The following is a 13,292-nucleotide window of genomic DNA, read 5'->3' on the forward strand; positions in this document are numbered from 1 at the left end:
GGGGGGGAGGGGCAGAGGGAGAGGGAGAAGCAGACTCCCCGCTGAGCAGGGAGCCCAATATGGGGCTCAATCCCAGGACCCAGAGATCATGACCTGAGCCAAAGGCAGACGTTTCACTGACTGAGCCACCCAGGTGCCCCAATACCTCAACGTTTTTAAATGTGAAGCCATGACAAGGAATTCCAGTCAAATGACAGCATACTTTTTTTAAGATTAAGAAGGAGAATCAAGTGGGCAGAGCTAGACGCTTCAGACAGTGACCTCCAAGACCAAACAGAACAACAATTTTAACTATCTGGGAGTGATCAGAGGAAGAAATGCCTTAGTAAAAATAGTTCTGCAATTTCTCAGCACCACACAAAAAGGAAAATTGTAAGTAGAGAAGGGTGTTAGCACTCAAGTCATGTTCTCTAAAATTCTTCCCCTAGAAACAATTCAACCCCACAATTATTCTCAGTCTTTCACTGCCACCACCTTTCTTTGCCAACATTTCCCATGGAACTCTCCCTTCTCAGGAAGGAGAGGACTGTAAAAAAGAGGTCTCAGTAACTTACAAGAGAGTACGGATACTCTAATAAACTTTATTTAAAACAAAATGCAGCTTCTTATTTGGCAGAACTGGCCCTACTTCTGTGAAAATCAGAAACATATATTATTTCTGTGCAAACTGACAGTCTAAATTTTAAAATCAAAAGTAGAGGGGTGTCTGGGTGTCTCAGTTAAGTGTCCGACTCCTGATTTCGGCTCCGGTCATGATCTCAGGGTCGTGATTGAGCTCCACGTTGGGTTCCACAATGGGCATGGAGCTTGCTTGAGATTCTCTTTCTCCCCCTCTCCCTCTGCACCCCACCCCCGCTCTCTCTCGCTCAAATAAATAAAATCAAAAGCAGAGATTAATTATACCAATGGTCCTAAGTCCTTAAACTCTTCTTTAATTACTGAATGAAAAATTCAGATTACTAATGCATGCACTAAAATTTTTATAATTATGTTATAATACAATTAGGTTATAAAACCATTTGATATATGATATTGTAATCTTCCTAAAGAGTCCTTTTCTCAAACCATACTTAGGTTCATGCTATGAGAACTTACTTATCTCTCTGAAGAGCTTTGCAAAGGATTTCCAGTTTTAGATCATTTATATTTACATCTTCCTCCTTTATAGTAAAACAAACAAACAAAAAAACCCTTAAGTCTTGATTAAAAAAAAATACATGCTTAAATTTGAGTTATGTTAACTAATTCTGCATAAATATGATTGATTTACTTTAACTCATAATTTCAAAAGATTTCCTTTAAGACATGAATACTCAGAAAAATAAGCCTAATAACTGAGAATTAGTTTCTGATTATTCTGTGATAATCTGATTCTATCAGGAAGCTTGAAAGGGTTAAAATTTTAAACAAGGTAACATAAAAGCCAATATACTATATTTTTTAAATCTACCAAACTACTTTCAATTGCAGGGCCAACTATTTAACCTACAGAATTGTCATTCTAATCTCCCCCCTCCTCCAAAAGGCTGAGAAACAACTCTTAGGGTGAATACTGTGAAGAATAAATTGATAAAGCAATATATCAGACTGAGGAACTAATAATGACTTAATAAATGAAAGAGAAAAAAACCCTCAAGTTTCTGAAAAGCGGTGTTTTTTATTCATTCACAGAAAAAGACATCTGGGAATGTGTGAGAATTATCAGTAAAGGGAATCTCCTGACAGCTTTTCTAAAGAGCTATACACATTCCAAGAGTTAGGAATAGCTGAACCAGATAATCTTTCTAAATTAACACATTGTCACGACTGGCTAAATTGATTTTCTCTTTTTCTATGTATTCAGTCCTACAGAAAACCAAATTTATAAATTGTGGTATGTGCCTGTGATCGTCTCAAGGGATTTTACTTACCTCATCAATATATTCCAGCAAGTCCAAAGCTTTCTTGAAATCATATTCATTAGCTCTTCTGTTCTCTTCACAGATATACAGCTATGGCAAGTTCAAAGAAGGTTGAGGATTATTTTAAGTAGTTATATAACCAAGACTAGAGAAATTTATGGAGAAATATGTCATTCTGTCCTTCAAGTAAGTCACAGGTATTTTTATTTTATAGTAAGAAAGCTATCATCTTTGGAAACCACACTCCATCTATCCTCGTAATAAACTGGCTTTCAAAATGTGCCTATGCCCAACAGTAATTAATTTGCATATCTTGGTCTATACACTTTTAAGATGTCAGTAAATTTATATTCTTAGGTTCAAGATAGTATACATATTTCAGTATTCTTTTTTTTTATAAAGATTTTATTTATTTATTTGACAGAGAGAGAGACAGCCAGTGAGAGAGGGAACACAAGCAGGGGGAGTGGGAGAGGAAGAAGCAGGTTCCCAGCAGAGGAGCCCGATGTGGGGCTCAATCCCAGAACGCCGGGATCACGCCCTGAGCCAAAGGCAGACGCCCAACGACTGAGCCACCCAGGCGCCCCTTTACTTCAGTATTCTTTTGAGCATATTCTTTGCAATATGCTATATAAGGAGAGGTTGTTGTGAGCTCAGTTATAGCAGATCTGTTATTGGTAATGGCTAAAATACTGAAGTTTTTGAATTGTCATCTTTTTAATAAAATTAGAGCAAATTCAAAGTGATCTTACATTGCTCTTGCATTTGAAAGGCAAAGAGAGAAACAGAATTAAGACTACAAGTGTACTTGACAAAAGTATCCTACCCAGGTTGCAGCCCATAATCTAGCTATGTCCTTAGGAATGTGTTATGTCCCAGAGGAAAAGGGTGAGGACGGTACTTATAGGCTATGTAAATACAGTTCCTTAAACCATTTTTCTTATGGAAGAGCCTGAACTATACCTCATGGTACATATGTGTCCTCTTCTGGAAAGGAAAATACAAGTACTTTCTTCCGGTCACCTGCGTGAGCATCTCTAGGAACAGGTGAAGATCTACAGGGAAGCAGAGGCTGATCCCCTGCGTTCTGCTAATGTGCACCCTGCTCTCGAGCAGCTCCTAACAACTTATTCTAGCAGAAGGGGGAAGTTGCCAGAAACACAGGAAGTGGGGAGATGACTACCCATAGAAACTGTACCATCTGACTCGAGAAATACCGATGCTGTTTTGAGACTAAGGAATGGTACAAGGATGGGAAAAGCACGCACGCTGATGAGCTGAGGGGCAGTCAACACTGGCATCGCACTGAGACTTAGCTGTTTCTCCGCCAGCAGCTGCTCAGGCAGGGTCTCCTGGTGCAGTAGAAAGCGCTCCTGCTCAGCCATTTCTAGAATTCAAAATGAGAGGCAGGGAGCTGAGTAAACTCTTCCACTCTATCATAAAACAAATCTAAATTAAAAAAAAAAAGGGGGAGTATCTCTAAAGGTAATCTCATCACTACTTGGTGAACTTAAAATGTTATTAATTCTGCTAACTTTTGATTTCTGATGTTAAAACATATTCATGGTTTGATTCATATCATATAAACAATCACAGTCACCCGAAATAGGAGGGGAGAGAAGAGCTGTGAAAATACACCCTACTGCCTGAAGGAGCTGTAGAACAGATGGCGATTTCCTGAGATACAAGTCCCTCAAATTGGGGGTTACCCAGTCCCATTTTATGGTAACTCAGTAACTCCCACCACAGTTTCTAATATAATCTTTCACTAAGGGAAATAATCTATTTAAAAGCCACCATGAGTATATTCCCTGAAAAACAAATCCTGGAAGTTTATGCACCAAACCTAACTAGCAACGGTAATCTCGACAGGATGAGGTGACAGGGTGAGGCTTACCTGCCATAAGCTACCCAGGCTGCAGCCCATTCCCAGACTTTGCCCAGGAAAGTATGCTGGGCTGTAGGGGAAAAGGATCGAAAACTGCATGCAGCCTCATAAACACAGCGGTCACAGCAAAGTACAGTGACCAAAGCACAAATATGCTCAAAAACTGACATCATCCACACGATCCTAATTTTATAACAATCAAATCATTTTTGTGCAATTTCCATACCCAGAAAAACAGACTGGGAGGATACACAAAATAGTAACAGTAGTAATCTCTGAGGCAGTGGGATTATATAGACAATTTATTTTTTTGTTGTGTTTTTCCTGGTGATCTATAAATTTCCATAAGGAATTATTCATGTAACCAGAAAAGCAAGTTATTTTTAAAAAATCTACTCCCTATGACCAGATACACTGATGACAGTCTGTAGGTAATTACTGACACTTGAAAACATTCCCACTGTGTTAAGAAAGCGAAAGTTAAGAAGTGATCAAATCAAAATGATGACCAGAGTTCCAAGGATTTCTGGTGGGTGGGGGAGCAAGAAATAAAACCTTGATTAGATTAACTTGGTCTACCTCTGGTGACCAGGCTAAAATATGGCTTCCCATGTCAGACGATCAGCCAACCTTGCAGAATATATACACCCTTCTCTAGAACTACAAGCACTAATAGTGCTTAAAAATAAAAGACTGAAGAATCTCCTAAAGAGTGAAAAATAATTTTAATAATAAAAGTTAAATGCTATTCCTATGATTTATTAAGTACTTAACATATGTAAGACATTTTCTTCAAGGAACAGTATCTCTAATCCTTACAACTACCTATTTTATAACCAAGGAACTGAGGCTCTGAGGGTATCCAAGGTACCAAAGCTAGTAGCTGGAGAAAACAACAGAAACCAGATCTCTCCAATTTCCATCCAAATTCCACTATTCCCACTCCTTGAAGAAAACAAATCATGGCAGTGTAATTAGAATCCAAACCTCGGAGGCTGGACTCTGTGGCTAAGACCTACAACCAAACACCTACACTTGCATATACTTTACCCCCGACCACATAGCTAAGATCCCCCCAATTTTTATTTTGAAAAATTCCAAACCTACAGAAAGTTTTAAAGAATACAGTGCACAATGTATACCTAGAGTTACCTGCTATTAACATTTTGCCATCTTTGCTTTATCTACCTATCAACCTACCTATTTGCTTTCCTCCCTAAGTTATATGGAAGTTGAAGACTTTCATGCCATTTCATTTCTAAATACTTTAGCATATGCCTCCTAAGAACAAGGGCATGCAACCACAGTATCATTATCAACTTTGAAAAACTGAACACAAATACAGTAATGTCATCTAACACTAATTATGTTCACATTTCCCCAGTCGTCCCCAAAATGTTTGTCATAGTTGGTTATTTGGGGGGTGACTGAGGAGCTGATCAAGCATCTCACACTGCATTTGGTTGTCATGGCTCTCAGGCTACTTTAATCTAAAACAGCCTCTTGCCTTTTTTTTTTTTTTTTTTGTCTTTCATACTGCTAAATTTTGAAGAGTCTGGGCCAATTATATTGTAAAACGCCCCACAAACAGGATATATCTACTCATTCCCTTGTGGTCAGACTCGGGTTGAACATTTCTAGCATGAAAGCAACACAGCTGGTATTCTACACTGCCACATTACGTCACTCCAGGAAGCATGCGAGTTTGTCTCACTGTGACGATGGTGATGATGGTATCTGTTAGATCTGTGTAGTAATACTCTGAAAACATGAAATGATCTTCTTCCCCTAACCCTAAACTCAATGGTTTTAGCATCCTTTGATGACCAATTAGTCACCATGGTTGCAAGATGACTTCCCAAGTCCTATTCTACATTTATTAGTTGGTACTCTTTTTTTATAAAGAAGCATTTCACTGACCCCTCCCCTTATGGGTATCACTGTGGATTTATGGATTTTTCGTTTTTAAATGGGTGAAATAAAATGCTTTACTATCATTCTTTTTGGTGTTCAAACTATCCCCAAACTTGGCCAGTGGAGGCTGTTGTGTTGACATCTCTACATTAACCTTGCTTTCTGGCTAAACACGACTTCCCACGATCATTTCTTCAATAACCCTCATTTCCTTTTACTGAGAAATAGTAGTTAGAAGCCAAAGCATAGGACTAGGTATACTCATGCTACTGGGGTGTCACTGATTTTAGGCCTTTTCAGTGAACAGAGCCAAGAAATACTTTAAGTTTAAACAATCATGATTCCATCTGATATCTCCAATTCAAATGCAGTACAGGGTTCTTCCTCATCCTCCTTCTAGATTTCATCTCCCTTCCCCTTGGTTCTCAAAAATAACAATATATCCAATCATTTACTCAACCTACAATATAATAAAATACTTGTATACAGATATGACACCAAAAAGTTTTGAATTCTGAAACCAGTAGCTTCAAAATTACCACTATCTACAATAAAGGTCCAGATTTCTTTGCAGTTCTTTGTGTTCTTAGACTATGAGTCACTAAGGGTGTACTCAGAGCATTCTTCAAATCACGTAACATCTTTCTTAACAATTCTTATTTAACATACGAATTTTCTCTAAAAAACAGAATCCCAAAAATACATACTTGAGTAAGGGTCTAACGACACTGAAATCACTTCTCTTAATGGAGAGGCGGGTCCTGTGTCTAATGAACCCTATTAAATAATAATAGTAATGCACTGAGTTCATTGATAGCATGATCGATGTTCAAATCTTTTCTTTTACCTTCAATTTTTTCTTGCAGTATGCCTTCTGAAAAGTCTGAAGCCAATGCGGCCAATTTACTCAAACCAAGAAGGGTTTTTTTCTTTGCAAAGTAATGAGTTTCCATGTTTGCCAAACCCAGAAGTGTTGCATGGGCCTACAATAAACAAAATATGAAAAATGGTAAGATCCTGAGTACTAATTCAAGTTGAAATAAAAGTTAAGTACAACCCAAAATTGCTTCCCCCTTAACTGATACCAATGAAAGATCAGGTCAATACCAGCAAACCTAAAACTGACTGGTACTATATACCGAGAGTAATTACTCAATAACATATCAACCAGCCACACTAATTATTGGGAAAAGAAACATGTATAAAACATCTGTTCTGTAACAATTATATATTTACTTCAACAACTTGTCAAGAACAAACTTTAAAATTAATTCGTGTACTGTTTTTACTCATAATTTGAACATTTTTATTTTAAGAAAATACTCATTACAAAAAAAGGCTATCGACTTATTTACACATTAATAAAATTTTTGTGCTTTACTTTACTGTAATAGTAGTCAAACTACAAAAGGTACTTTTTTTTACCAAGACATTAAAAGTAATGGCAATGCCATCATAAATTAAAAAAACACTTTATTCAGGGGCGCCTGGGTGGCGCAGTCATTAAGCGTCTGTCTTTGGCTCAGGGCGTGATCCTGGCGTTCCGGGATTGAGCCCCACAGCAGGCTCCTCCACTAGGAGCCTGCTTCTTCCTCTCCCACTCCCCCTGCTTGTGTTCCCTCTCTCACTGGCTGTCTCTCTCAAATAAATAAATAAATAAATAAATAAATAAATAAATCTTTAAAAAAAAAAAAAAACCCAAAACACTTTATTCAAATTATGTCAGAATAGGAGATACATATTTAAAATAATCTCTAAACAGTACTTTCACCACTAAACTAAACTAAACAAGTAAAAACCTGCCTAAATCTGCTTCAAGTCACTCAATCCTTCTTACCTTTTCTAATTCTTGGCTGTTAATTTCATGTAACCAGCTGAGATGTTCATGAGCCTGCAAAAAATTTGCCAATTCTCCATGCTGAGAAATGGGCTGAGATAGTAATTTGCCTCGCTTTCCTTTCTCCAGATACCAACGGAAGAGAAAGTCTGAAAAATTCTACAAATAACAGGGCAAAGAATCCAATAATATTCAGTAATACAAATTTAAAAAGTACATTTCTGATAATAAAATACTAATTTTTTTCAAAGGTCTTAGATTGCAGAACAGAAATCTTTAAACACTTATTTTCTATATGTAGGGTCCTAAAAAAACCTTAGTTACCTCATTTAATAGATGAGGAATTCAGATTCAGAAAGGGGATCTTGCTCAAGACCATGTAAACCTTAGATGTGCATGGCGTGGTGTGGTATCTATTAGCTACATGTAGCTGTTTAAACTTAATTAAAATTTTAAAATTCAGTTTCTCAGCCACACTAGCCACATTTCAAGTGCTCAATGGCCCTATGTCCTATCTTAGAATATATGAGCAAGATCTCCAATCTCACAGAAAGTTCTATGTGACAGTGCAGAATGAAAGAGTCTCAAGGGTTGAATTCTGTACCAGAAGGCCATGCAGGCTGGCATGATAAATAGGAACCTAGAGAGGCCGTCAATGCCTAGCTGGTTTTTCCCACCAGATGTTTGCTGAATGCTGGGGTAGTATGGAAGGCTAGTGTGGAAAGAAGACTAAAATGTCCTACAGTCACACAGTATGTAAGAGATGTTTCCACTAAAGAGGGAATTCTGCAATGAACACACCAGTCCCACAACACTTCAAAACCAGAAATGAATGTAACAAAAGCTGCAACCAAGCCTTGGCCCACCTCTATTCTTGATGAACTGAGTGACCTGCCTCTCACCCTATCTGCCTCTCCAGGAAAAAATAAATTCATTTCCATCTTTACGGTTCCTTTATACACAATATCTAAAATAAAACAAAAAAATTACAAGACCTAAAAAGCAGAAAAATATGACTAGTAAGTAGACAACAGAACAAGACCAGAGAATGATCAGATTTTGGAGGTAGCACATAAGGATTTTTAAATAACTAGTAAACACATTTAAGAAATTAAAAGAATGCAAAAATGGATGGAAAATGTCAACAAAGGACTAGAATCCACAAAAAAGAATAAAAATCATGATGGGCGCAGAAGTATTTACTTTAGCACTACTGTGAAATACTAAATAAGCCATGTCCAACAATCAGGCCCTGGTCAAATAAGGTAAGTTATACCCAGTTCATGATATACCATACCATAACACCATCAAAACATTGTTGTGAAATACTTAATGATAAGGACAAATATTTGTGATGTATTAAGAGAAATAAGCAATTGGCAAAACATGTTTGTCTATAATAGTTGAGTGAAAAGACTAGAACAATATAAACCAAATGTTAAAAAGGGTTCTCTGGGTGGTGAAATTGTGAGTGACTTTTAAAATTTTCTGGTTTATAGAGGTTTTCCGAATTTTATACAATGTCTCTTTTATAGTAGGAAAAAAATCAGTTTTTACAGGAAGATCAACTGACTGAATAAAGTGGCTTTAAGAAGCAACTAAAATTCATGTACAGAGTGTCATAATGAGAACTTTTTAAAAAAAGTATACATGATGTCAACCAAGGAGAGCAGAATCTTCGATGTATGGAAAGCTGAGCTCTCCGAAAGCTGCAGCATCCTCTGCTCCCAAGATCTTTTCTCAAAGTTTTAAAACTCTCCTAATATTCGTCTACCTAAGTACTTTAAATTCTAACTGGAAATAGCAGAATAGAAATGAATGTTTTAACACATTCTTCAAAGGTCAAAGAATCTTTCAATAATATTTGGAATCGTCTGCCAATTTACAAAGAAACATAATGCACAAATTAGTGTCTAAGTTAACTGCAAAAAGATCGTACATCATCTTCCTAAAAACCCAGGTAAGATTTGAAATGGTCAAACCTTACTACAGATCTACCATCTACGGCCCCAACGTTCATTACCTGATCTGCAAATTGGGTCATGTAGCGCTGCAGTCTGGTCTGGTTGTCAGTCTGCTCACACATCTGTACTAAGATATCAAAGTCACAGTACTTTTCTGCTAATGAAGCAGCCCACGGGTACTGGCCTAGTGTGACTGTAAAAATGAGAACAGATGGAAAAAAAAAATCCTGTTAGTGAAAACTTAATATGTGATAAAAAATATTACTTGAAATTTTACCTTTAACTCATACTATACTCAAAAAATAATAAATGGAATAGAAACCTTTCCAGTTATTGACATTAGTTTCATAATCCACACACATTAAAGAGGCAAATTTAATCCACTGCTTGTTCCTGCTACCTATGAGGTTCCCTTCCTATGTGTACAAGCCCCGCCTCCTCATCCTAGCTATGAAAAGAACCTGTCCTTTGCTGAACACAGTCACACTCTCCCAGCCCTCATTGTGCTCCACTGGGCAGACTAGTTATTCGTGTCAAGGTCTCAGATGACAAGCTCTTGGAGGGCAGTCTCCATTTGTCGCTAATTTATTCGTTTTCAAATCCTCTTCAGCATGGTACTCTTACCTGGGAAGTTTTGAAAACAAGGTTGAACAAATGAACCCAGAAAGCTGTACATACACGCTTTAAGTTCTTGGTTACGGTTGGATGAATGAGAGTACACTGAATATGCGGCATTAATGATCTGACTCCTTCATCCGTTCTGCGAATTCAAAGACCCATGGCCCTTCCTAAATACCATGTACTTACGAAGCGGAGATAAGAGATCTGATCTTTTCTGTAGGTATTCCATTTCCAGACTGTTGTATCTTTCTTGATCACCAGATCGGTCCAGAGACTTCAGCTGGGAAACGTAACCATCCAGGAAGCAATCAATCAGTGCTACCAGCTGCTCTGTCAGAATGTTTCGGAGGTTGCTGTCTGCCTGAGGATAAACCACTTTCAGGACAATCCCATGCTGGCGTTCTATGACTGTTCGGATGCCTGACGGACCACTTGTGGCTGTGAAATCACACAAAGTATTACAGTAAATAAGGGTTCTATCCTGGCTAAGGGAAAGACCAACTGCCTAAAAACTACTACCTCACTGCTGCTGGAAAAATCGATCAAATAGGGTTTCAGCTGATACCTCTCTCTCCTGCTCAAATCCCATCTTCTCTATGGGAGACTTCCTCAACAAAGCCAGGTAAACATGATCCTTCTTCCTTCTAAATCCCTTTAATGCTGCTCCGCTTACTTTTTGTGTTAAATCAACACTAAATACAGTCAACACCTCCAGAGCCAGGACCTGATTCTTTGAATAACTACATGCCCTAAAATCTAGTAGACACAGGGCACCTGGCTGGCTCAGTCACTACAGCATGTGACTCTTGACCCTGGGGTCATAAGTTCCAGCCTGTCATTGGGGTGGCGATTACTTAAAAAATAAAATCTACTGGACACATAATAAGTACTAGTGAAATATGTTATAGAGAGATCTATAAATTATTCAAGGGAATAAAGCAATTCTCACAAGAATTGCTCATTCTGGAGATGGCCCTTATTTTTCATTTCACTTTTAAACCTACACTAATGGAGTAATACAGCTTCCAAAAATGGGTCATTAGGAATTTATTTTGAATGGCTGCTAATAATAAATCAGTATATTTGGGCTCAGAGATTGCAATCTCACCTGTCCAAGGAACATATTCAGGTTCTTGTTCTACTGGTTCTTCTCTCCGATACAAGGAGTTTCTATTTTGTCGATAATGACTAGCAGCTTGTAGCATGTCCTGGAAAAAAATGTGTTAGCACGTGCAGAAAGCGATGAATCCCAGTATTTTTAAAGGTAATCTGAAACATTAATTAGTCTATTAATACTAAAAAAATACTCAGCACAGGTCTGAAGAATTACTTTTTGGTTCTTTCTGCATTTGAAATTTAACTTCAATTTTGGAAAACTGTAGTAACCAAAGTAGGAAAACCACTGCTATAAAGTCCATTAGCTAAGATTAAATGGAATGAATATTTTAATCAGTAATATAAACAGTAAGCTTCTGGGTGGTTTACTTAGACAGCTAGTATACCATTAATACATTTGCAATGATATATATATATCCTTCTTCAAATAAAAGATTTATTTTACCAAACAGAACTCAGGATCATAGAAACTTAATACACACAAGGCAAACATTCAAAATGTTTGGCTGATTAATAAAATGACTGGAATTTTTCTAAATTTTTGGAATTAAATGCTAAACACTTATAAATTATTGGCAATACAGAGTAGGAATATGGAAACCACTTTCTCTTCTAGCCACACTCTGGTCTTTGATTTGCTGAAATCTTCACCATAGTTTTGTACCTTGAGAATACTGTTCACATTGATGACCACCTCAGCCCATTCAACGGATTCCAGCGATGTATCCTTTAAAACCTGCTCCTCGTGCTCTAGTAGGCACTCACAGACAGTGTCTACCTGGGACACCTGGGGAAGCACCGAGAAGGCAATACTTACAACAAAAATTATGGTGATGCGTAATAATTACAACCGCCCAGAATCTACTCAAGGGGCTTTTCTCATCAAGGAATACTCTCGGCTCATTAGCCACAATAAAACAGCTGATGGTAAAAATAAATTTAAAAGTAAGTAGAAAGTGGGGCGCCTGAGTGGCTCAGTCGTTAAGCGTCTGCCTTTGGCTCAGGGCATGATCCCAGAGTCCTGGGATCGAGCCCAGTATTGGGCTCCTCCGCTGGGATCCTGCTTCTTCCTCTCCCTCTGCCACTCCCCCTGCTTGTGCTCTCTCTCTCTCTGTCAAATAAAATCTAAAAAAAAAAAAAAAATTATATATATACATAAAAGCAAATAAAATGTCAAAACACTTGCTAAACACCTTCACCACATGAATTACATACTCAGTGGTTTCAAATGCTATTTCTATGCTGACCCAATAGTCAGTCCCTTAAGCAGTTAACTCTATGGAACCCTAGGATTCAGAACTATACCTCAAAGGAAACTTAAGACCAGTAAACGCCATGAGGAATTAAGATAAAAGGTGATGTAAATAGTCTTTAACGTTACCATTTTCCATATGGAGCGTTCTTTTGAAGAACCGATCACATTTTGGGTTTTGTTCTATCATATTCCTAAGGTACTACTCATGAATTATGTATCCAGCTGATTAATTTCCAGATCTTTTTTTTCCCAGTTAACTAGAAAATGCAGGTATACTGAATTACCTACTATGCTTTCCACTTTGATCCAGATGCAGAAAAAGGAACCAGACTCTTATTCAATTCTTTCAAATAATTTGTTAATAACTTTTTTTAAATATTTGCTTTGCCATGTAAAATTATATATGAACGAAGATCAAAAAAATACAAAAGTTACAACAGTTTGATTGTGAAAGGAATCCATATACTTTAAGGACCCTACCATCTTGCCTTCAAACCCCAAGAGCCTCTCAAACCTGAGGCCTTGAGAGGCTTACAGCCCCTCACTTCCAAATTCCTTTTCTCAAATATATCAAAACCTACTAACTGTCCTTACAGTACTCCAATCCTTCCAGTCAAAAAGCTAGATGGTTCTTACAGACTTGTTCAAAATCTCAGAATTATCAATGAGGTAGTCATCACCTATCCACCCCATTGTCCCCAATCCATACACCCTTTTCCCCACGATTCTACCCTCCACCATGTACTTCACTGACTTAGACCCTAAGGATGCATTCTTCACTATTCCCATCTCCCCA

General features: G+C 37.6%; 1 protein-coding gene across 1 annotated transcript in view; it reads right to left on the reverse strand.

The window, feature by feature from the left end:
- Positions 1-13,292, reverse strand: part of NUP133 (nucleoporin 133) — a 59,116-nt gene that overhangs the window by 7,791 nt on the left and 38,033 nt on the right. Inside the window, exons 16-24 of the mRNA XM_045783365.2 lie at positions 11,906-12,028; positions 11,234-11,333; positions 10,312-10,563; positions 9,564-9,697; positions 7,541-7,699; positions 6,551-6,686; positions 3,170-3,288; positions 1,911-1,991; positions 1,096-1,160 (exon numbers count right to left, since the gene is read on the reverse strand). Of these exons, the coding sequence (XP_045639321.1) occupies positions 1,096-1,160; positions 1,911-1,991; positions 3,170-3,288; positions 6,551-6,686; positions 7,541-7,699; positions 9,564-9,697; positions 10,312-10,563; positions 11,234-11,333; positions 11,906-12,028 (1,169 nt within the window). The remainder of the gene's footprint in view (positions 1-1,095; positions 1,161-1,910; positions 1,992-3,169; positions 3,289-6,550; positions 6,687-7,540; positions 7,700-9,563; positions 9,698-10,311; positions 10,564-11,233; positions 11,334-11,905; positions 12,029-13,292) is intronic.

The sequence above is a fragment of the Ursus americanus genome, chromosome 6, assembly GCF_024610735.1.
Source record: "Ursus americanus isolate L20-20 chromosome 6, mUrsAme1.1.p, whole genome shotgun sequence".
Taxonomy (NCBI): Eukaryota; Metazoa; Chordata; class Mammalia; order Carnivora; family Ursidae; genus Ursus; species Ursus americanus.